The sequence below is a fragment of the Temnothorax americanus genome, unplaced genomic scaffold (assembly GCF_048541705.1).
Source record: "Temnothorax americanus isolate GAGA-0224 unplaced genomic scaffold, ASM4854170v1 Scaffold50, whole genome shotgun sequence".
Taxonomy (NCBI): Eukaryota; Metazoa; Arthropoda; class Insecta; order Hymenoptera; family Formicidae; genus Temnothorax; species Temnothorax americanus.
Window position 1 is genome coordinate 635,278 of NW_027509658.1, and position 22,635 is coordinate 657,912.

The 22,635-nt window shown below is 47.8% G+C and overlaps 1 protein-coding gene across 6 annotated transcripts in view; it reads left to right on the forward strand.

The window, feature by feature from the left end:
- Positions 1-878: 878 nt before the first annotated feature.
- The window catches only part of LOC143904335 (uncharacterized), an 85,010-nt gene continuing 63,253 nt past the window's right edge, over positions 879-22,635 (forward strand). For 3 of the 6 annotated variants that reach the window (XM_077418937.1, XM_077418940.1, XM_077418938.1), the window contains exons 1-2: positions 879-3,113; positions 15,161-15,268. In XM_077418937.1, the coding sequence (XP_077275063.1) occupies positions 1,136-3,113; positions 15,161-15,268 (2,086 nt within the window). In that variant the 5' untranslated portion in view covers positions 879-1,135. The remainder of the gene's footprint in view (positions 3,114-15,160; positions 15,269-22,635) is intronic. The other 3 variants (XM_077418939.1, XM_077418942.1, XM_077418941.1) reach the window with 1 other exon arrangement.

Consider the following 22,635-nt stretch of genomic DNA (forward strand, 5'->3'; position numbering starts at 1 on the left):
CGGTGTATAGCCTTGTGCTGGTGTATAGTGATAGTGACAGTGATGGTGTATAGTGTGTGAGCGAAACGGACTCCCCTCCGTGAACGAAGAACGAACGAACGGAACGGACAAACTGACACGTGGCGGGGACAGGGGGAGGAGGAGGAGGAGGAAGAGGAGGACGGAGACGCGGTCGCACCTGGACCAGGAGAGGAACTTGGCGGCACGCGACACGAAGAAGCGCGCGAGCGGTAGTGATATAGTGGTAGTAATACGGACCAGTGTAACAGGGTAGTAGAACGGACCAGGTGGCAGTGGTGCCGGTAGTGTGACTCGGAACACCCGGAGTAGGGACCGTTAGGGGAAGGGGGCGGAGCGGAACAAGTCCCCGCTAGAGAACGAGACGGTACGGAGGCAGCGGTGCGGGACAGAGTGCGGTGAAATCGACCCCATTCGTCTCGTGTTCTGGGTCCGCCTGCGGCTCGCTCGCTCTCTCTCTCTCTCTTTCTCACACTCACTCTCACTCTCTTTCTTTCCTCGTCTCTTCCACCGGGAAGAGCCGGTGCCGGGTGCGCTCGCACTCGGACGCGCGAGCGCAGAGAGCGTGCGCTCTCACTCGCTCCGCACTCGCGCGGTGTCATGGGCGCACGGTGGTCGTTGCGCTACCACCGGGTGCTCCTTATGCCGATCCGACGTGACGGTGGAGCCTCAGCATCAGCGTCGTCGTCGTTGTCATCGTTGTCATCGTCGTTGTCGTCCGCTTACGCGCTGTATTCGCGGGGTAGTCGCCGGGAGGATCGTACACGTCGTCGTTTCGCGGTCGTGCGGTAATCAGTGATGAGAGTAGATCAACGAGATCAGTGATCGGAGAGAGGATTCTGTTGCAACCCTCTCTCTCTCTCTCTCTCTCTCTCTCAAAACGACGTAAACGGAGGAAGAGAACAGAGAGTAGAGAGTACTGCTCGCGATCGCGAAGAAAGTATCGCGGAAAAAAAAGAACTACTTAAGCGCGCGCCGCGCGCGCTGTGTGGTGTGTTGCGGTGCAGTGCGGTGCGACCTGTGTGGCCACGCGGTACGACGGAGTGTCGTCGTCGGCGGCGTACGACAGCGAAGGAGCGAGTGGCAGTGCGCCCACTACCGAACTAGATGTGCGTAAATGGAAGGTATAGGGGACATAGGCGATCATCAATCGCATAGCGAGCAATTACTGGACTCGGTCGATTCCCCGGTGGCGGTGTCTACGCATGGCCGGGGCGGTGGGGGCGGCTCGAATGGGAACTGTGGCGGAGGAGGCGGAGGCGCAGGAGGAGGAGGAGGAGGAAGTGATAGTGGAGGTGGAGGTAACAGTAGGGGCACCGTGCTCAGTGGGGGTAGGCATCACAACCACCACCATCATCACCATCACAGCCAGCACCACCACCACCATCACCACCATTATCAACAGCAGCAGCATCAGCACGAGGTCGTGCACGAAACGGGGGGTGGTAGGAGCGGCGGAGGCGGCGGCGGCGGCGGCAGTGGTAACGGGGGTGGTGGTGGTGGTGGTGGCGGCGGTGGTGGTGGTGGTAACGGAGGAGGTAGCGTCGAGGGTATGTCTTCGTCGGCCTCTCAAAGCCCCGACATCGCGTGCGCGAGCCTACCGCTGGAACTGCTCGCGGCTGGCGCGCTCGGCGTCAAGGAGGAGCGAGACCTCGCCGCCGCGGAGGATCTGTCGTCGTCCCAGGATCCGCCGAGCGTCGGCGGTGGTGGTGGCGGTGATAGTGGTGGCGGCGGCGGTGGCGGCGGTGCCGGCGGCGGCGGAATCGGAGGCAACGGTGACGGTGGCGGAGGCGGCAGCGGCGGCGGACGCGCCGTCGGTGGCGGCAACGGCAACGGCAACGGCAACGGCAACGGCAGCAGCGGTGGTAACGGCGGCGGCAGTGGCGGCGGCAGCGGCGGCGGCGGTAGTGGCAGTGGTGGTAGTAGTAGTAGTGGCGGCGGTGGCAGGCAGAGCGCGCGGGAGTCCCTGTCGGTGATCGTGCCGCCTCAGGACGTGGACGTGGACTCGCGCGACGCCGACGACTCGGAGCTCCTCAGTCCGGGCAAGCTAACGCCTACGTCGGGGATCAGCGTGTCGGTCGCGAGCATGATCGACGCGACGGACTTCAGGGCGATGCAGCCGGAGCCGACGTATCAGACACTGACCTCGGTCGCCGAGAGGATGTCGCCGCCCGGCTTCAGTCCGGGCTCGTCGTACGCCACGCTGACGCCGCTGCAGCCGTTACCGCCGATCTCTACGATGAGCGACAAATTCGTTTACGGCGGTCACGCGGCCGGCGGCGTCACCGGTAGTTTCGCCGTCATGCAGAACAACGGCCTGGGTAACATCGGCCTCGGTATGGGCGGCTCGCCGTACGCGTACGACAAGCTACCTACGATGGGCATGTCACCGCCGCACAATTATCCGTCGCCGGGCGCGGGATTACAACCGAGTCCGCTCTCACCGCAGAGCGCGTACAGTCAGAGCGGCCTCAACTCGCCGCACAAGTCGTCCGCGAGTCCGCATTACGACCCGGCTTTTCTACCACGGTTACAGCAGAGTCCGGCGGCGCTTAGCCCGTCCTCGCCGCCGGCCGTTTCGGCCACGGCGAGTTTCGCGCCATCGCATCATTCCCCGCCCGGCACGCATTCGGTGCCGAGCGCGGCATCGCCGCCGCCAACCATGCAAACGCAACTGCAGCAGCAGCAACAGCAGCAACAGCAGCAGCAACAACAACAGCAGCAACAGCAACAGCAGCAGCAGCAGCAACAGTCGATGCCGCAGCAGCAGACGATATCACACACGCAGCACGTGCAACACACGTCGGTGGTGATGAAGACGGTGTCGGCGGCGGGCAACGGCAGCGCCAGCGAGGTCGAGGAGATCAACACGAAGGAGCTCGCGCAGCGGATCAGCGCCGAGCTCAAGAGGTACAGCATACCGCAGGCGATCTTCGCGCAGCGGGTGCTGTGCCGCAGCCAGGGCACCCTCAGCGACCTGCTGCGCAACCCGAAGCCGTGGTCCAAGCTCAAGAGTGGCCGCGAGACCTTCCGGCGGATGTGGAAGTGGCTGCAGGAGCCCGAGTTTCAGAGAATGTCGGCCTTGCGGCTAGCAGGTTAGTCGTCCACGCGTCAGAGAGAGACCCCCCCACCCCTGTCCCTCGTTCACCACGTATACAAAATACTCCCTCCCCCCACCACTCGAATCGAAACAACACTCAATCGCGAAAGTCCTACCTCTCTATCGTGTATACACTTTGTGCATTTATCTATTTCTATAAGAAAGCAACGAGAAAAATGTAACACACTCGGGTTCTGATCGACGTCCTCGTCATCGTCGTCATTGTTGTCGTTGTCATCGTCGTCATCGTCGTGTGAGTCTTTCGCATACGTACAGTACATGCGAATACCTGTAAACGAAACACACGTGTCTCGCTGCTCGCCTGTGTTCTCGTCCCGCACACCCTTGATGTCGATCCATGATCGACGATCGCCGAAATCTCTCGGGATATATACCGAGATACCGATGCTTCGTGCTGAGTCGTTCACCGGTACTTCGCGGCTATTCAATATCATCCCTTATACGTCCTCTGAGCGATCCCTTATAGGTTTCCCAGTAAACTGAATATTCGCTACCTTTCGCTCTCTTTAACAGTGAATTTAAAATAATTTCCAAAAGTTAAGAATGAAAAAGCGCAAAATGCGAAAATGTTAAATCTTTGCTTTTATTGTAATTTCTTGTTAACTAAACAAGATTTCGAAATAACGAAATAAAGATGGAATAATACGGAAAAATCATACATTACTTCTAATAATGAGACAAAGATGGAATAATATAGAAAACGTGTATACATTACTTCTAACCGTTCGCTTCGTTCGTTTAGTGACTTCGAAGAACTGCGACATTATAAGATAAAACTGAACGAAGAGTCAAACACGTTTGGAAAAAAGTGAGATTTTCAGAAAATACGGATCGAACGCATTCAGAACAATTATAGAGACCCCTATTATTCACCACACAAGCGTCCAAGCGATTTAAAGATGTCTTAAAAATAATTCTGTAAATTACACCTGCTTGACAGACCGCGTTATAAAGCCTCCTCGGCAACACCCTTCGATTCAAAATAAACTGTATCCCCTTTTATGGCGCTCCCTTCTGGAACGAGCTCGGAAAAAAAGCGTTTTTTCTTCTCGAGCTATTTAATGTATGAAGAATTCCAAATCGCATTATTCGAAAACCTATCTGACGAACAAAATTGAAATCGGTCGGATTGCAAGAGGATTTGCTAATTTTACTAATGAACATCACAATTCGTATTCTGATCTCCGATAGGAAAAATCCGCGAGTACAAGAGACTTTCATTTTTTATTAACACAACGGAAATCAATTTCACATGTCCGGAAATTGACACGGTCGGAATTACTTAACGTTTGCATGTGTTCCAGCAGTTCTGAATAATGTCTTTGTGTGCTCCTTTTAGTCTGATAAATAAAATATTCACCGGCTATTCAGATTTAGCGATTCTACCCTCGTGATCTGCGTGAAACCAAACCTGGAATGTAGATAACTAAAATACCGAAAGCTATAAGATTAGATATTAATTGTGAAAAATAGTTGAATGTACGAATGTATAAAAACGTAAGACAGCTAAAAAAAAAACGTGGAAACTACATCGGTTGCTCAAAAGTGTCGAAGACTTCCACTTTCGAACCCATTTCCCGAGAACGGGGAATGCCGGGGTCCCACCTGCCGATTTAAGCGGAAAACGCGGGACCCCGGGAATAATGACGCGAAGGATCCTCGCAGAGATAATCGCGGGGGGATAATGTTATTCGGGGGATAACACGCGCGAAGGATCCGCGCGCGCGCTTCGCACGCGCGCGCGGAGAGCGGAAGCGCACACGTGGCACCCACGTGGGAGAGGCGTTCCCTTCCATATCATTCAGAGATAGACGCGCGGAATAACACTTTTCGAATTCAACATCCTTCGTTCCCGGCGCGGTGCGCGGTGCGCGACGCTCGGCGTCGCGGCGCTCGCCGCGCGTGCAAGTATTGATCGCGCGCGGCGGTCACGCGGCCGCCGCCACCGCCACCGCCGCCGACACCGACACCGACGCCAACGCCGATGCCGACGCCGCCGTCGAGGGCGACGACGACGACGACGACGGCGTCGCGGCGCAGCCGCGCGACCTCGGCCTCGCTCGGCACGGCTTCGCTTTCAGGAACCGCCATGTTCGCCACGCCGTCGCCGTCGTCATCGTCCTCGTTGTCATTGTCGTCCTTCTCTCTCTCTCCTTCACCCCTTCCCTCTTTCTGTGGGCCACCTTCTTTCATCTACCGAGTAGGTAGCACAGCGCGGGATTCGCGACTTTCGCGTCACTCGAGTGTGATCTCCCAGCAGAGTGATCCTCTCTGTGTTTGATTTTTTTATATAAAATTTGATACAGTTTCCTCCGATATTTCTTTATAGAATGTTACTTACTTCAATCTTCAGGAACGATTTGTTAGTATCTCGGCCTCGACGAGTTCGTCATAGAATGTCATTGAAATTAATTCGTTCGTCCCTCAATTTTTATTGCACACAAATTGGAAGCAATCTCACATGCCTAAAATATATCTTCATATGTGACATTTTCATAATAACGTAAAAGAATACTAAAGTACAGCGGAATTGATGTCCATTATGTTAATGGACATCAGAGCCGAAAGGGTTAAGCTCACGAACTGTGGGACATTCTGTATACATTCGTAGCTCAAGGTGTCCTTTCTCAAACAATAGTATAAATCGCCTCGCAAACGCCTCGGCTCTCCGTTAAGAAAAATAAAATAACGCTCGTCCTCTCACCCCCTTTTCCACCTTTCACTTTCTCTCTCTCTCTCTCTCTCTCTTTCTCTCTTTCTTTCTTTCTTTCTTTTTCTTTCTCTCCATTTTCCATCACTTCTTTGCGCGTCTACCGAGGCATGCAGATAATGTCGGGAAGAGGGACTACCTCTACGGTTACTGTTCTACCGGTAGCCCCTCGTGGTACGAAACTCTCTTAGGGTTGTGAAAAAGGCCGGTGGGGAACGAAGAAAAGGCGCCGCAAGGCCCGGGAGTAAAGGGTTTGCTGGGAGGAGACAATGCCGAAGAAGAAGAAGGAAGAAGGGTCGATTCAGTGCTCTTCAGATTAGAGCCTTTCCCGCTATTGTTTCCCACGTGTCTCTCTCCCCTCCCCCCCCTCTCTCTCTCTCTCTCTATTTTTTCTTCTCTCTCGCGAAAACCCATCTCCTTTTTAGAACACGTTCGCAGATCCGAACGGCCGACACTTCGTGCGCAAAACCTCTAAATCTAATTCATTGCAAATCGACCGGGAGAGAATGAGGTAATCGCCGTAATCGCGTATAATTTATAAAAGGAAAAAAAATATTGAAGATCTGAAGACATTTCATCAATGTCTTTAGAAATTAAATCAGCGAATTAAAATCAAAAATTAAATTGAAGAATTAATGTTAAATCGCGTCAACCGTGCGGCGCATCGAGTTTCGAATTAAAATTGCGAGTTAAAATCGAAATTCGAATTATACTGAGAAACTGAGATACGCGGGAAAGAAACCGATAAATTACTGCCAGCCTGATTTGCGGGATCACGTGGGAAATAGGTTTCTCAAGGGGAATGTCGGGGTAGAACGCCTTTCCCAGGTCTTCCAGGAAGCGGCTCTAAACAGACGATGAATAATTCGCTCGGCCGTTAAAACGGCAATCAATCGGGCGAGCGTAACGTTGCACTCTTATAAATTGCCTTTATTATGCCGCCTGCTATTGTCGTTCGTGCTCGAATTCATCTGGTAATGACTATAGGTACGCGTGCCTCATTGCTGGATGTCATTTGCGTTTAATTGCGTCCACCGTTATCGTCGCTATCGATCGTCACACGAGGGGGGGGAGGGGGGGGTCAGGTGCATTAGTCGCAGCGAGCTCCTCGTGTCTTTCTATTTACTTTCGCCAGATGCATCCCCCATGTGCAATATTCCTAAGCCCAGCTAGATGATTTACGAACATTCGTTTTCGCGACTCTCATTCGGATTAGGTCTCCGCGCGACTATTTTGAAAATCGTACAGGAACTTTTTTTTCATACGATTTACATATTATATTATACCTTTGGTCGCTTGAACGATCTGTTATATAATTCCCGGGGATCTAAATTTATGGGAAATCGAACTTTTAAACCTGATTGAGAATCCAAATTTATACTATTATAAATATTGCGAGAGATGTCGCGGTGAACCGCGAGACGCGAGGGGATTTTCGCCGAATTTCGAAACTGACGCGTGGAATAAGTGCAGACGCGCTACGCATAATTAATGTCGTCTTTCCTCAACGTCAACGCTTGACATCGCGCGCTGTGTATAGGGTCTTACATCGGCGGGCGGCCCGCACACGTGTCTTCTTACACGCACTGGACGTATAATGGAAAAAGAGAAAGGAAAAACAATCGATACGCGGCCGTGTCGTTTCCCTGTCTCGCGGAGTTGCTTATCACGGAGTTACATCGCGCGCTACCGCGAGCTACGCTTAATGTTTTTAACACATAGCCGCGGCGATCAATACCTACCCGCGCCGCCGTCCCCGTGAACGTGAATTTTTGAGTTTCTAAGTTTCGAAAGATCGAAGGTGGAATTTGCTTAGTACCGGTTTAGCGCGGGAACTTCGCTCCGCGCACTTCTATTTTCTGTTTTAAATAACGTTAGGAGTTCGAAGAGTTGGTCAGAAAGGAGTTGAAAAGTTTTTCTCTAGACGGTAAAGATACATATACCGGGGGCCCCCGACGACTAATTTCATTAATAAGAATTACTTGGAAACTATATAATTCTTATACTTCGGTTGTACATAATAAAAGCGCGACGAGAGCAATCTAATAGTTGATTCTGCGCTTCTAACATTAAAATAAATTCGATTTGATTTCATGATTTTAAAGTGCGATTTTGTTACATTCTTATATTTTATGAAATTTTGCGTCATGATAGGTGATGGAATAATTCACGCTAGCAAAATAAATGGTCTCTCGTGAGCCAGGAAACTTTATAAAATTCCCGAAACAAGACCGTAGTTCGTCCAGGAAAAATCCTCGGAAAATTGGCCTTCGCAAATTGACTTCTAGTTCAACTCTCGTAACATAATTTATTCACACGAGATCTTTATTACCACGCCACATGATGTTGTTCAATTAGAAGCCAATCATCATCCCGCGCGGTTTTTTACCTCGATTAAACAAACGATAAATTCTGTTCGCGCCGTTGTTTGCAATTTTGCAATTTCTATTCCGGACAGGCTCTCCGCGATCCTATACGCTTGACTAATCGAGGGGGTTTTAGACATTTCTCAGTTTCTTCTTTTCTTCCCCCAACGTGCCTCTATCGAGGTGAAGTGACGTATTCTCGCGCGGCGGTGCGGTTTCCACGGTGTTGTCGCGCAGCACGCGCCGAAACGCGACACCCGGCGGTGTGGAGAGGCCCTATGCGTGCTCACATGTCGGGCATAGCACGAATTCGCCCCCGCGTGTCCCGCGTGCCCGTCGTCGTTCCTACGGGATGCCCCGTCGGCTCGCGGGAAACGCGCGCGCCCGTCCCTCCCGCTCTCTCGTGCCCTTACCCCGCCCGCCGCCCTTACCTCCCGTCCCCGCGCTTTTATCCTCCGCGAAATTTCTGATAAATCTCGGTAAACTCTCCCCTCTCCCCAGAAGAAGGGGAGCTAAATTGAGTTTATCGATATATTTACTTTTAAAGCGACACCTGAGTTTTCGGTCACGGACTGGTTCGCTGCTGCTGGGGGGGGGGGTGGGCAAGGGGGATTAAAATCGAGTGCTTCAGCCGGTTAAAACCTTATTCGCGCGCCCGCAATTTGACAAGGCGCCGGAGTTTTAGTTCCGTCCTCTCAGATCTTCTCCTCGGGTCTTCCTAAGTTTCCAAAGTTCTCGAAGTTCGGATCTTAATTCTTATCCTCCTCCCGCGGACGTTTGAGCTCCTCGGCCATTGAAACGAATTTGTCAATTCTGGCACCCTCTTAAATCTCTAATTCTTAACCCTAGCTACGAAGACCCGTTCCCCGGAATTTCGATTCTTTTGTTAAACGTATCTCCCTGGGAACGTCTCAGATCCCTCTAATCTAACGGATCCTGTGGGTGTCGAGAGAGTTCAAGGGCTTTGCACGTCAAAGCGGGATAAATTGTTATTGTTTTAGCGCCTCTTTTTTTATCTCGTACAACGAGGAGTTTTTCGAGATCGCGGTACTTGCCGGGGAAGAGGTCATTCACTAAAACGTGCGTTCTATCGGGTGCGGTAAGAGGAAGGGGAATCAAGGTGCAGATGTCACATCAATGAACACCTTTCGTCGTACAGCTGTTGCTGTTACGCTATGCGAGAGCCGATAGAACGCAACCGTGGCTTTCATGCCTCACGGTAAACTTTTCTGCTTCGTGTGCTCATGACGAAGCGGCGGCGTATCTCAAGCGTATACAGGACAGTGTCTAAAAAAAAAAAAAAAAAAAGGATCTAAATATTTCTGTCGCTCTCGAAAATACGAGGATTGTCAGCGCGAACGAACATTCATCTAATTATTCTCGCGAGACGTATATATAATCTCGTCTATGATATGATATTTGCTCTTTTAAAACAGCAGAGATCGTTCTTTGTTACATGCTTGAATAGCATCCTGACAAGCGCTGAAACGTTACATTACATTATTTCGAACGCGACGCGTGTGGGTCGTTAAGAAAACCTAGTTTAGCATGAGAATAATGAAGACGTATTAATCCTTTTTTAAACATCTGTATCGAAGGCAGCCGACAATGGACAGGAGGAAAAATCGCGATTGCGATATTAGTCGGAGTCGAATTAACGTAGGTCGCGGTCATTCGTGCGGAAAGCATCTCCGCTCCACGCGACAATTGTATACGGGTAATACCTGGCTTCGCCAGGGAAACCGCGTTCGCGGAATTTCGGCAGATGCGCACCGCGCGTGAAATGGGACAAGATCGCCCGCATGCCGTCCGCGCGACACCTTGGAGCCGGGCCTCGGCTCCGAGTCGACTGAAATGTCGTTTTCGCGCGCCTGCATTTCATAATACATCCATCCACACGACGACGAGGAGAGATGCGTCCGCTCCGCTATTGCGTCGCTAGAGAACTCGATAGAGGCCCCCGCGCGGCGGCGCGGCGGGGGGACCGCGACGGGTCGGGTTGGGTTTCAAGTAGATCATTGATAATACGAAAGGTGACACTGGTATGTTTTGTGATAAGCGTTGCTCTCCTCGGAACGACGCGCCTCTTAATCGCGGCGACGACGTCGCACGCGAGCGAATATATTTTTATCATCCGCAAATTCAGTCCGGCAAAGTTAATTGGGAAGCTTACTCAAGGGAAACTACGTACTTTTTAACTTTTTCCGGGTGGCTGGTGGCTGAGAATTATTTCCGCGAATCATTTTAAATCTTCCTCTTTCTTTATTCACGGATGTGAGCTTGAAAATAAACTCTCGATTATATATAATATTTGCCGCTTTAAGTCTGGTAAAAAGTGGTAATTTCGAAAATGAGGTTTAAAAGTGTGTGGAAATAGGCGCCTGATCTCTTGAATGAAGATCTTGATTCAAAATTTAAACTTTTGGAAAGTAAAATTTTAAAATTTTCAATTTGCCGAGTTTAAAAGCTTATATAAATAACTTATAATTTTGAGGCGTTCTTCTGTTTATTTCCGGTGGGGAAGTCAAACGCGCAGAAATTTTATAAAAATACCGGGCGATATTTAAACACGGGCAACAATCAATCGTTAAAAAATCAACGCTATAAATATATCCATAAAAAGACGCGTCTTCAGTTATTTAAAAATAAATCTGTCCACGGAGAGAAAGAGAGATTGATTGATTGATTAATCGTTATTTATTAAACGCTCTGGGACAGGTCCCCTAAAGCGTTAAGACAGTGTTAACACGCAGTATACATGGTACAGAAAACGCAAAAAATACAACGTTGCGATATAATTATAGGAAAAAAAATAAAAATAAGAGAAAAGGAGAGAGAGAGAGAGACAGAGAGAGACAGAGAGAGAGAGAGAGAGAGAGAGAGAGAGAGAGAGAGACGCAAAATTCAAGGAATATCTGACTCGAGAGAAGAGCCTCGTTCTACGGTCTAAAGACGGAAAGGTTGTAGACGGAAGACTGTAGAACTTCCACCGTGCGACGATTAAATATTGATAATTGTTCGACTATTATCGCAGCTCCGAAAGTAGCACATCCTGCTTTTTGGCGTACGTATTTCCGGAAAGTTTCCGGACGAATTTCTCGGCGGATATATACCGCTTCCACCGGCTGACTCATCCACCACGTCACGCATATGCGATATATACGGGGTGCTATCCCGGGTTTCTATCGCGGGTTAAATTTCTGCCCGTGAATTCGACCCGATATGTATAGCCAATCTTTTTTAAAAATCTCCCAAAGTCGCATATCTCTTTTGCTCCTCGATAAAAGATACTTGGGGCGACCAAGCCCGACATTGAATTTCCGTTGGAAATAAAAATTCGAAGGATAAGATCTTGCCATCCTCTGTCGGTATCTGAAAATAAATCCGCTAAAGTACTTTAACTTTCAATGATCTATAGTTCGCCGTCCATGCACAAGTTTAAGAGAAGCGCGAATCTTTCGCGTTCGAAAGGCAGCGAGTACGCTCGAGACACCCCGTATATGTATGTAGGCCGCACACAATGCACGCTACACGAAGTCTCTCTCTCTCTCTCTCTCTCCTCTCTTTTTCTCTGCTATTCTCACCCCTGCCGGATTCTCCGTCTCTCTTTCTTCTACCTCCCATACCCTCGTTCTCTATCACGTAGACGTAGTAGAAACGGGGTGTTCAGTGGGAACCAGCTTTCTGTTATACGACGCATACACACTGCAGTTCACAACTGTTACGTACGTGTCCCGCGTACGTACATCAGGGTGGTACGAAACGAGAGAGAGAAAGAGAAATAGGGTGAGACGACACCCCGTGAGAAAAGGAAATTCGGAGGCGGATAGTACCACGCGGTGAAATCTTCGAGAAGTGTCCGCCATTTTCGCTCCATTTCCTACTGATACTCTTTTTCTCTTTGCAGAAATCGAACTCGGGGGCTTAATTACTGCGGCGCGCGATAAGATAAAAAGCCGTTTTAGAATTGTTCGGAGAATTAAGACCGATCTACGAGGTCGGCAGGTTGCTCAGGTGAAAAGATCGGTGAGAGATGTCGATAATGGATAAGGGCCGACTTATTGTTCAGGTCAACACTCCTGGGACGAAACGCTACATCGATTCACGTTGTTTTGACACACATACGTTCGCAGCGCATTAAAATCAACTATGAATTAGCGGCTAAATACGGGAATCTGGATCGAAAGCGACAAAAATAACCGTCCCTAATATTAATAATGATATTCGAAACAGTCCCGCATAATTCATTCGTCACATTTAATTAGACAAATATGAAATATTACTCGAGACTTTCGAGATTATTTTTTTATTTACGACGTAGACGCGATTAAAATTCCCGCAAATAATTCTCACAATGCAGCTTCTCAAATATCGATCGTGTTAAAACAGCCGCGAAGATCGCGAGTGAACGATTTCGACGAAAACGGAAAAACAAAGTGGCCTTTCATTCATTTTCCCGCATTTTGCTCGGATCTCTGGTGGCTTTCATTAATCCCATATTTCTCTCTTCGTATATTCCCTCGCGAAAGGCTCTCTCTTTGCAGGACAATTCGCAACTTTTACGCACTCTCCCCCTCCCGAAAAGAATCGCAAGAGGATTATCGGTGTCTCCCCTCGATAATTATACACATTTCGCGATCTTGTCTCATTTTCGTTGTTCGTCGCTCGAATCTGTGTAGCCCTCTTCTGTGTGTGTTCTCCTCGTCCCCCGCCTGTATAATTTTTGCAAACAGTGTTCTTTCTTCCTCGTCGTCGTCGTCGTCTGAAGATTATCGTCGACAGGACGCCAACACGGAAGATACCACAGCTGAGAGTCTCGAAAGTATAGGGAGAAAGAGAGAACTGCGAGAGCGCAGCATCGATTCGATCTCCATCCGAGAGAGCCGAACGGCTCCCTTGTTCGTGCGCGAAAATGTAAATGTCTCGACCTAACCAAACGGATAGACAAACGCACCACGAAAGGACTCCGCAAAGTTTTGCCGTTTTACTGTTTTTTCTCGTTTCCGATCGAGGATTCGCCCGCGAGAGAGAAAGACCGCGCGCCTTGCAGGACGCGAGGATCGTTCCCGTTCGCGTTACAGCCCGCATTTCAATCCCGAATCGCAAAATGAGTCGATCATTGGAAAAAGGACGTGTGTCAATTTCTCCTCTTACAAACAATAATTTACTAAGGAAATAAAGAAATGAAGGTTTTTTTTTAGAAAAATCAAAGAAATTCGTAATTTGTTAAAGAGAAAGGAAGAAATAATATTTCTTTTTTTTTTCTAGAAATAAAAAACTGCGCGATTAAATTATATTTTATAGTAAAAAATATTCAGATTTTTCTGTCGCGATAAATTCAGCGAGATGACATATGTCTGTTGTAATTATTAATTACACAACAAGATAATTAACGACAATTAACAATTACAATAATTACAGCGGGAGTCTTTTCATCTTTCTGGCACGTTCCTCTATTCTGTAATGAACGCTCTTTTTTGCAAAAAAAATTCGCGCGCGCGGGAACTCCTCTCGCACCCTGTATATTTCGCTGCGATTGAACGCTGGATTTAGTTGGTTTTCCTCATGTTTTTTTGTTTTCTGTTTTACCAGGGACAACAACCTACGACCTACAACAGTCACGTCCCCCGTATCCCGTGTCCCGCTTTTCCCGACAAAATATATATATATATATTTTTTTTTAGACAGCTCAAACGCTTGGAATTCGTATAGAAATCGACATGGCGGTATCTTTGACAATCGAATTTTTCATTCTCCGTCAACGATTCAAGCACGAATTTGAGAGAGTACGTTTTAATAGAAATATCAGACAAATTGTTACATTTTCGAAAGTCCATCATAAACCGCGGGATAGCAAATAAAGAGACGGTGACGAGAGAAGATTATCGCGAGTTGAGGATTTTTCTGTTTTCTGTTTTCTGTTTTAAAGAAGAGGGAAAGAATTAAAATCCCGGTGTCTCAAATTTCTATGTTATCTGATATTTCCAACTTCTCCTCCCCGGCATGTCAACGAGGATGATTGATCGGCAAAGATACCGCTGCCGTTACTTACATTTTAGTTACTTTAGTTTTACCATAAGTTACGTGAACCTTAAGTGTGTGACGCCCCGTTTTTATATGTTTTATGATTTCTTTCTTGAACAGTGTGCTTTTCCGTTTTGTGATCTTGTCGTTTCTGTTCCGTTGAGTAAGAAGTGGAAAGAAGGCAAGCGCACATGTGGGTTCAATCTTAACGAAATAGAGCGCGGAATTTTCGTATAACGCTCGCAAACGATATATCGTCGCCGTCGTGAAGTTTTAAATTCAATATTAGTTACCGTCACATGCTCCGTTCGAGTTACTTCCGCGCCGTTCCTTTCCTGGCGCGCAAAACGTATACCCCGTGTGTGGTTTCTGATTCGCGCATTCAGGGATGCGTTGGGGATTTGAGAATTTTTCCGGACTTTTAATTTTTTAATTGAATTTTCGATTGCATACATAAATTCTCAAAAGTCTTCTAAATCCTTGGATTTACGAATCTTTGGATTTTAAATTTCTCGGATCTTCTTTTAGATATTTGGATTTACGACCTATTAAATTCTCGAAGTCGCGCGGGATCTCGGATTTTTAGATTCACTTTGAGACGCTTTGTTTCAATTCGAATTGAAGTTTGTTTTATTTACATCCGCGGCTCCTCCCGTTTGGGGATGCCCTCTCGGGCATCTGACGGTCCGCAGTGGAACCCGGTTCCCTTTGACAATTTAATACGTAAACGATCGCCCCGCTTAATCCGGAGGTCGGAGCAAACGCGAAAAGCGATGAGGGAAGGAACGGTCGGGACGGGAGAACGGAATCAGGAGGGACAAACAGAGAAAGAAATTATAAACGGGCTAATGGTTCGACGATACCAAATAAGACTGATGAGAAGTGTAAACGCAAGGTGTGTGTCTATCGGTTTGGTTTTAGCCCTGAGCAACTGCTCTGAGAGCGGAGGCGAGCCGGACGCCATGCTGGACATGCACCACCCAGGAACCGGGATCGACTCTCACCATCCGCAGTTTCACAACTCCTATGGTAATATGAAATTCATTATAATAGTAATTAATCCTCTCTCCCCCCCCCCGCGCAAACCAAGATACCGCGCGCGGGGTTCTCACGCGCTCGCGCTTGCAGCGCTTCTCAAGTCCTCGACATTTTTCGCGGCGCGTTTCTTTTCGTTCGCCCCCTTCCCCCCCTCCTGTCCTTTTCAGTACCGTGTGTTCAACGCTGAACCACGCATCGCCGACAACACGACAAACAATTCGTTATCGAACCACCGAGAAATGGGACATGTTGAAGAAATTACTCTTCCCTTCTTCCTCCCTATTGTTTATTAAATTTTTGTTCCCATTTTATTGTCCTTTATTTGGAATCTCACATCTCCATTGGTTGGACGAAACATTCGGATAAATTAATTCGACTTTGCGCTTTTAGGATTTCTTGGTACTTTTTGTTTTCGCGAGCTCGGAGCTCGAAGAACGGAATAATACAAAACCTTTTCCTATGGTCGTTTAATAATTCTCAGATACAAATTGGGTCACGAATTTCCATCATTGGACCGAGCGAAATTAATAATGACGGCAGCTGTTCGACATAAGACTTTAAAGAGCTCGCTTGCTCGGCGTGTCGAAATTGATAGATTCCATCAATTTGGATGTCGATTCGCGGTTTTTCCGAGCATCGCATCGCCTTAATGGTATTACTGTTAAACGTATTTGCTGGAATACGTTATTATGTACAAAAGCACCAGGAAAACGAGAATATCTCGACGATTTCTCTCGATGATGTCACTCAAGCCGTATCTACAATATAATATCGAAGAATTTCAGTGAGCTTAAGTTTATTATAAATATCTTCGCCGCGTGGAGTTTTCGCGCACGGAAATCGTATCGGGGGCATTGAATTACCTCGCACACATGAAACATATAAAGCGCATTTCGCGAATTGAATTAATTATCCGTATCCGACTTACATATACCGTCGAATAAAATCGCGAGAGTCCGCGATAGTGCCATCATCCCCTCGTTAATTTATCATTTTTATCCTCTCCTTGGAAATTTTTCTACGGCCAGCATTCCGCACGGAACCCGTGTTTATCATATCGTTTAAATCAAAATCGTAAATCGGTGGCTTTTAACTTGCTTTTTAATTCGACGATCGCGCGCGCGAGGCAATAAAAAACGGACATTATTTCGGGATTCAATTCGCATCCCGAAACAGATGTCTCGATCGGGGCCGATGATTATAAATGACGAACAGCTCCTTATCCGGCGTAATCGAATTAATTAATCGGCCCCCTTCGCTTTTACATCGATCTAATCCGTTCCGGTGGATTGTTGAATAATGCGCAAAATTCTAATCGACGCGCGCTATTTCGATCCTTCGGCATGGCAGGCGAGAGAGCAGTCGTGAATTTTGAATAAATTTCAGAAGAAAACGCATCGACGATTACACGGCACTTCGAACCGAACGGCTCACCATCGGATTAATCGACGCGACTTCCGATGGATTTTTAAACCGATCCCACCGCGATTGAATTTATAGACGTATATCTATGGAGCCGACTCGATATGCATTTCGTGTCCCCGCGACGACGTCGTTCCGCTTCGACTAATATTTTCATTCATTCGGCTAATCAGAAAGATGTAGAGAGCAATTCGTTCGCATCGAATGCCGGAAATGCATTTCAGCGTCGTGAATATAAAAACGATCTTTTTCGCCAGACAAATTATGCGTTCGCGTGCCATTTTTCTTCGCAGCCTTCGCAACTTTCGACAATTATACGCCTCGAAATATCCGTCACAATAAAAATACAATCGCCGTCTCTTGACTCTTCTATACCAAAACTCGTATACTCGAATCTTGCCGTGAGTTCTACGTTTACGATTTCAGCATTTCCGTAAAGGACAGAATCGATTGTGAATTTCGCGAGGATTCCGAAGTTCGGAAGCACGAAAAGCTCGGCGGCCGAAAGCCGTCGCAGCTTTATCTCAGCGAAGGGGCAACGCAAATCGGCCGGGGGGCGCGCGGATATTATTCAGTCGGGAGAAGCCGCGTCCCCCCTCGAGTTGTGCCCTAGCGAGAGCTACTAAGCTCTCGTCGAAGGGCGAATTAAGCGCGGCGAGTCAGGCTCGGCGCGATCAGGAACTTTCGGAAGCAACAAATCCGCTGCAGCAGTCCGAACTCCTTTCCGGGCTGATTGGACGCGATTCCGCGCAGGAACGGAGACACCGCGGGGAAAACTCGAGAATTAAAAAATGAGAAGGAAAAACGCGAAAAAGAAAACGAAAGAAAGTAAAAAGAGAAAGAGAGAGGACGAAGGGGTAGAGGGAAAAAAGAAGGCGGAAAGGATCGATGCGTCGTCCTCCGAGTCGCGAACGCGAATAACGTCGCGGGAGTATCAGTCGACGGAGGTAATCTCGCTACTTCGGCGGCTCATTGAAATCCCACGCTAAATTTCAATCTGACGTGTACAAAAGTCGGGCCCTTTCCCTCCCTGTCACCAACCTTTCTCTCCCCCCGCCCGTCTCGAATTCACCGTCTCGTTCGAGACTCCGTTATATCGCGGAGACGTAGGACGCGAGCTCCAGGCAACGGTCCATTTCCGCGATCCTCATCTTCCCCATTTCCCTCCTTCTCTCCTTCCCGCCCGCCCATCCCTCTACGAGCACACACGATGTCTGGACCAACGTATACGCGTATACGGGGTGTCCTGGAAGCTCGGAGTACCTCGCGGGTTCTCGAATAAACTTATCGGGGAGAACGTCTAAATCTATGTATCGGGTTCTTGTACTTAAATATTTGAACAACGGATTGACATAAAATTACGAACTCCCGGAAGGATTCGACGATCGGAGGGAGTGCGAGGAGAATCTAGCGCGAATGATTTATACGAGACGATATTAGAATTTTACCAAAATTTCGTGTTACATACTAAACTCGGCCCGCGATTCTTCCGGTTTGTGAATGGTTCAGAATCGCACTCTTCAGTCATATTTCGGTAAATTAGAAATTGAAAACTAGACACATTTGTGATGTTTAATAAAATTGGGACACTTTGAGCTGATATTTTTAAAATCAATATTTGGCAATTGTTTTCTTTCCAAAATTTCCAGATTGATCAAATGTCTGGACGTTTTTACGGCACAGAGATAGTTCTGGGACACCATATATGTACACGCGGCCGCTTTTCTCTCTCTCTCTCTCTTTCTCTTTCTCTCTCCCTCTCTCTCTCTTTCTCTCTCTCTTCTCGTCTCCCTGAAGTCCTTTTCAGGCTCTCCCCTCGCGTCCTCCCGTCCGCGGTGCATCCCTAACGTCCGTTTCCCTCGCCAATACCGAACGCCATGGTATCGGTTTGTATACACACGGATAGAACGGATACGTAGGGCGTACCTAATTAAACTTGGGGAAAGCGACCGGGCACGTTAGACTTTCAGCGCCCGAGAAGAGAGATAGAGCCTTCTTGCCCTCCCTTCCCGCGACGCCCCATTAAAGCCGCATCCCTTAAAGACACGTTTTATTTCGCGTATACGTCAGACGCTCGAAATCCTGAGACCTTCGCGCACTTGCGACTCGAATTTCTTCAATCTTTCATCTCAGCGATATTGATCTGACACGAACAAAATAAACGAGTAACGTGTATTACAAATTAATAAAACAATTATGCATGTTATGTTAATAACAATTACGCTACGTTTAGCAATAATGACACTAACATTATTAGACTTAACTATGTATAATAATAAACGTTTTCATAACATCAATAATTGAAGCGCCAATACGAGACGGTTTCTACAAAATGAGAGGCCTTTTCTTTCAACGCAACGAGTACACTCTTTTTCTTCTTGCCTCCCTTTACCCACCCTCCCGCTCCAAAAAGGGCTCAATTCTTTTTAGATGATTTTTCGTACGCTTCCTTGACGCTCTCGTTCTCGCGGTTCAAGTATTTATTGTCCGGCGACGTTGAAGGGCTTCGACGAGATGAAACAAGGGGGTGACGGCTGAGAGGAGAGGGGAGGGGAGGGGGAACGACGGCTACGCGGCTTTTGTTCGGCCGCGGATTGAAATTTAGCGTAGAATTACAATGAGTCGCCGAGGAAGCGGCGAGATTACCTTTCTCAGCTGATGCTACCTTCGACGAGGAGGCTCGCTCGCTCGCTCGCTCGCTCGTTCCTGCCATGTTGTTCGATTTATGCATGAAAGGGCCGCATCTCGCCGGCCGGCAATCGGCCTTTTTCTTTCCCCCTCATTTTTCCGCCCCTTATTTCTCCGTCAGCCAGCCGGACCGCCGAGCGCTTATCCGTTATTATCCGAGCCGCTGTTATCAGCAGAATTCCTCTCAATAACACGCGGGTACTCTTTTGTAATTAAAATAGCCTCGTGTACACACTTATAAAATTATATATATCAAAAGAGGCCGCGCGCGCGCGCGCGCGCGAGATACTAGAACCTCCGTTTCCTAGGAAAAATGAGAAACGGCGTACCCGACGGGGAATTTTCTTCTCGCGATAACTTGAAACCTTTCGAGATCTCCGCGAGTTCGCCGTAAGGCTGTTAATCGCGGGAATCCGAAACTCTCTTAGCTTTGCCGTAATTACCTACTCTTGCACCGCGACGGCTCAAAAATCCAAGGTTTCGACGTAATTACGCGGTTCCGGAATCCGAGGTCGCAATTCGTCGGAGATATTTTCCCAGGGACGGAAAGAACTTACTTATTTGTCTCGTCTTCAGTAGATCTTGCTGTCGCGCGGGCAAAAGCGAAACAGCGGGGGCACGGTCCCCCCCCCTCCCCCGCACGGCCTGGTTTGGGCGGATAAAATCTTCCCGGCGGTCTCTCCCGGGGGCGAGATTCGGCGATATAGTCTTTAAAGCGCAGTTTCGGATATGGAAATGGGCAAGGCGTACGCTGCGCGCCGAGCGCATCTCCCCGGAGCTAATTACCTCGTTACTAATGAAACTAATTGTTATCCTACCCGACGCGCCCTTTGATCTGGCTCCCGTTTAAAGATTTCGCCGTAATCTTCCCGGCGCGCTCGCTCCGCTCTGCTGTTTCGCCTTGTCAGGCGCACGCCCATCCGCGTATAATGCACCCTCCCGCATTAACTTCTGCGCGCGCGCCCGTCGCATCACGTGCGGGATCTACGTAACACGAGATCAGGAATTCGCGAAGAATTATTCGCCTACGGCGATAAACAGCAGGCTGCAGCGCGAGGCAATCTCGTTGATGACAGGAGTTACGCGGCTCCCCCCCCCGCGATATTTGTTATCTTTTCATTGTTTCTCTGTATGGAATTAGAAGTAAAAACGTACAAACGGATTTAGAGGAATTTAATCCAAATTAAAAGTTTTCAGCGAGAAATTTTAGAAAATGAATCAATTAGGCACATTTAAAGGAAATTATTAATCGATTTTACGAGTTTTTATGAATTTATATTTTTATTCGACGTGTGAGTTTAAATTTAATAAACTAGCTCCAAAAATAAATTTTTTTTAAATGAATATTATTTTACTCGAAAACTACTGATCATATACAATTTCGTATACTTTTTCAGTGTTATTATTAAAAATATTTTCGATCATTTTTGCTTCCAATTGCATAGGGAAGTTCTACTTAAAAAAACTTAAGCAAAGAAATGTCACAGCCTGAGCGCGCGTTATCTCACAATTAAAAGTTGAAAGACGCGTGGTCGACATCTATAAAAGGTTCCGGTTCCCTCCGTGGGAAAGTCGAGGGATGCTCGACGAAAAGTTTCGAAGGCGAAGCCGCGTTCTTCCTGCCTAATAAGATCAATTTTTCGATAACGAAGTGTTTTGTGTTCTCATTCGCACATGGGGGTTGGAAATCGGAGGCGGCGGTTCACCGGCTCGGTGGTGCGAGGCCACTTGTCGCCACTTTAAAATCGGTCTCGAAAGTCGCTAATGCCTCCCCGTGTTTCCCGGGTAGATATCGAACAGAGGGGCGGTTGACTCTCGCGTGGGACGATCGGAAACTGTTAAGACACAATATAGTATCGAGCAGTATGTCGGGAGAAGGCGACGCACTTAAATTTCTTCGTTGTCCACTCTCAGCAGTTGCTCTCCAATGTATCCCTCGTACCTGTGAATATAATTTTGCATGTTACATACCGATGAATATGATTTTGTACATTATAACAACAAAGATTATTGCTATTGTTATTATAAAATAAAAGAGAAAGAGAAAGAAACTTGAAATTCAAACCCATTTAAAAGCTTAAAAGCAAGCTTAATTACCTAAGTATTTATTTCTCGACTGCTTTTACTCCGTTTTAAAATGTTCACCCTTCGGGAAACCGAATTTCCAAATCGGAGGGAAACCACTGATCGGGAAACCCATAAAGTTTTTAGTTTCTGATATATATCATTGTTTTAACGCGTCCAAATGAAAAAGTCGCGTCATCCCGTAGCATCGCGAGACATCCCGTAATGGCGGGATGTCTCTGTTAGGCTGAGCCAGGAAATCGGAGGCATTAGTTTATCGGTGACGTTCCCGGGAATGCATTCCTGGCGCCCATCCATTCTTGTCGATTTTCTTCGGCGTCGCGTGTATCTAATGCGAGGAACAAACGTCGTCTGCGAGATACGAGCGATTTTTCATTTTTGTGCCCCACTAAATAAATGCGCTGGAAGCTCGCGAAAAGAAGAGAGGGAGAAAGAGAGAAAGAAAAAAAGGGAGAACAAGAGAGAAAGAGACGTGACGCTTCGTTCGGGGATTTATACCACGTACATTTAGTGATGACCAATTTATAGGATACGAAAGAACGAGAGTTATGAAACTCTTGCAGGAAGGCTCGAAAGAAAATTAAATTGCAAGAAAACGCGCAAATTTTCGAGAGCATTTCCGGGATCGCGTCGCGATGAATGGCGGAGCACAGCGGAGCATTTGCTGGCGAATGTTTTTTTTCCCCTCTACTCGCGAGAAGTCACTTATCGTCACTTTGTCGCGAATGAAACGACGGCGCTGAATGACCCGAATGCTAAAATAAACGGACCAATGGTCGGTCCGTTTCTCCTAGATGAGATGTGCCAGGCGTCAATCAAAATCGTTTAATGCCTCGCGTTCGGGATGCCCGCGCACGAGCGATGATATACATGCTCTTTCCAAACGCGTCCGATTCAAGTGAGTCAATAAGTTGACACGGAGCTGGATACGAACGAGTCAACAAGCGACGTCGTTCGTCATTCTTTCTCATGAAGGGGGCTAAATAGGGAGATACCGAGAATGTCGCGCGCGTTAACCGCGCTCGTCAGATCGTTTCGCGGAAAATAAGAACCTGATTAATAATTCTTATATCAAGAGCCAGAATCGGTTCGCAAATCGCGTCCAGGATCGATCGCGATTCTTGCTCGGTGTTAACACGGTCCTCGAATTCGAAATGGGAGGC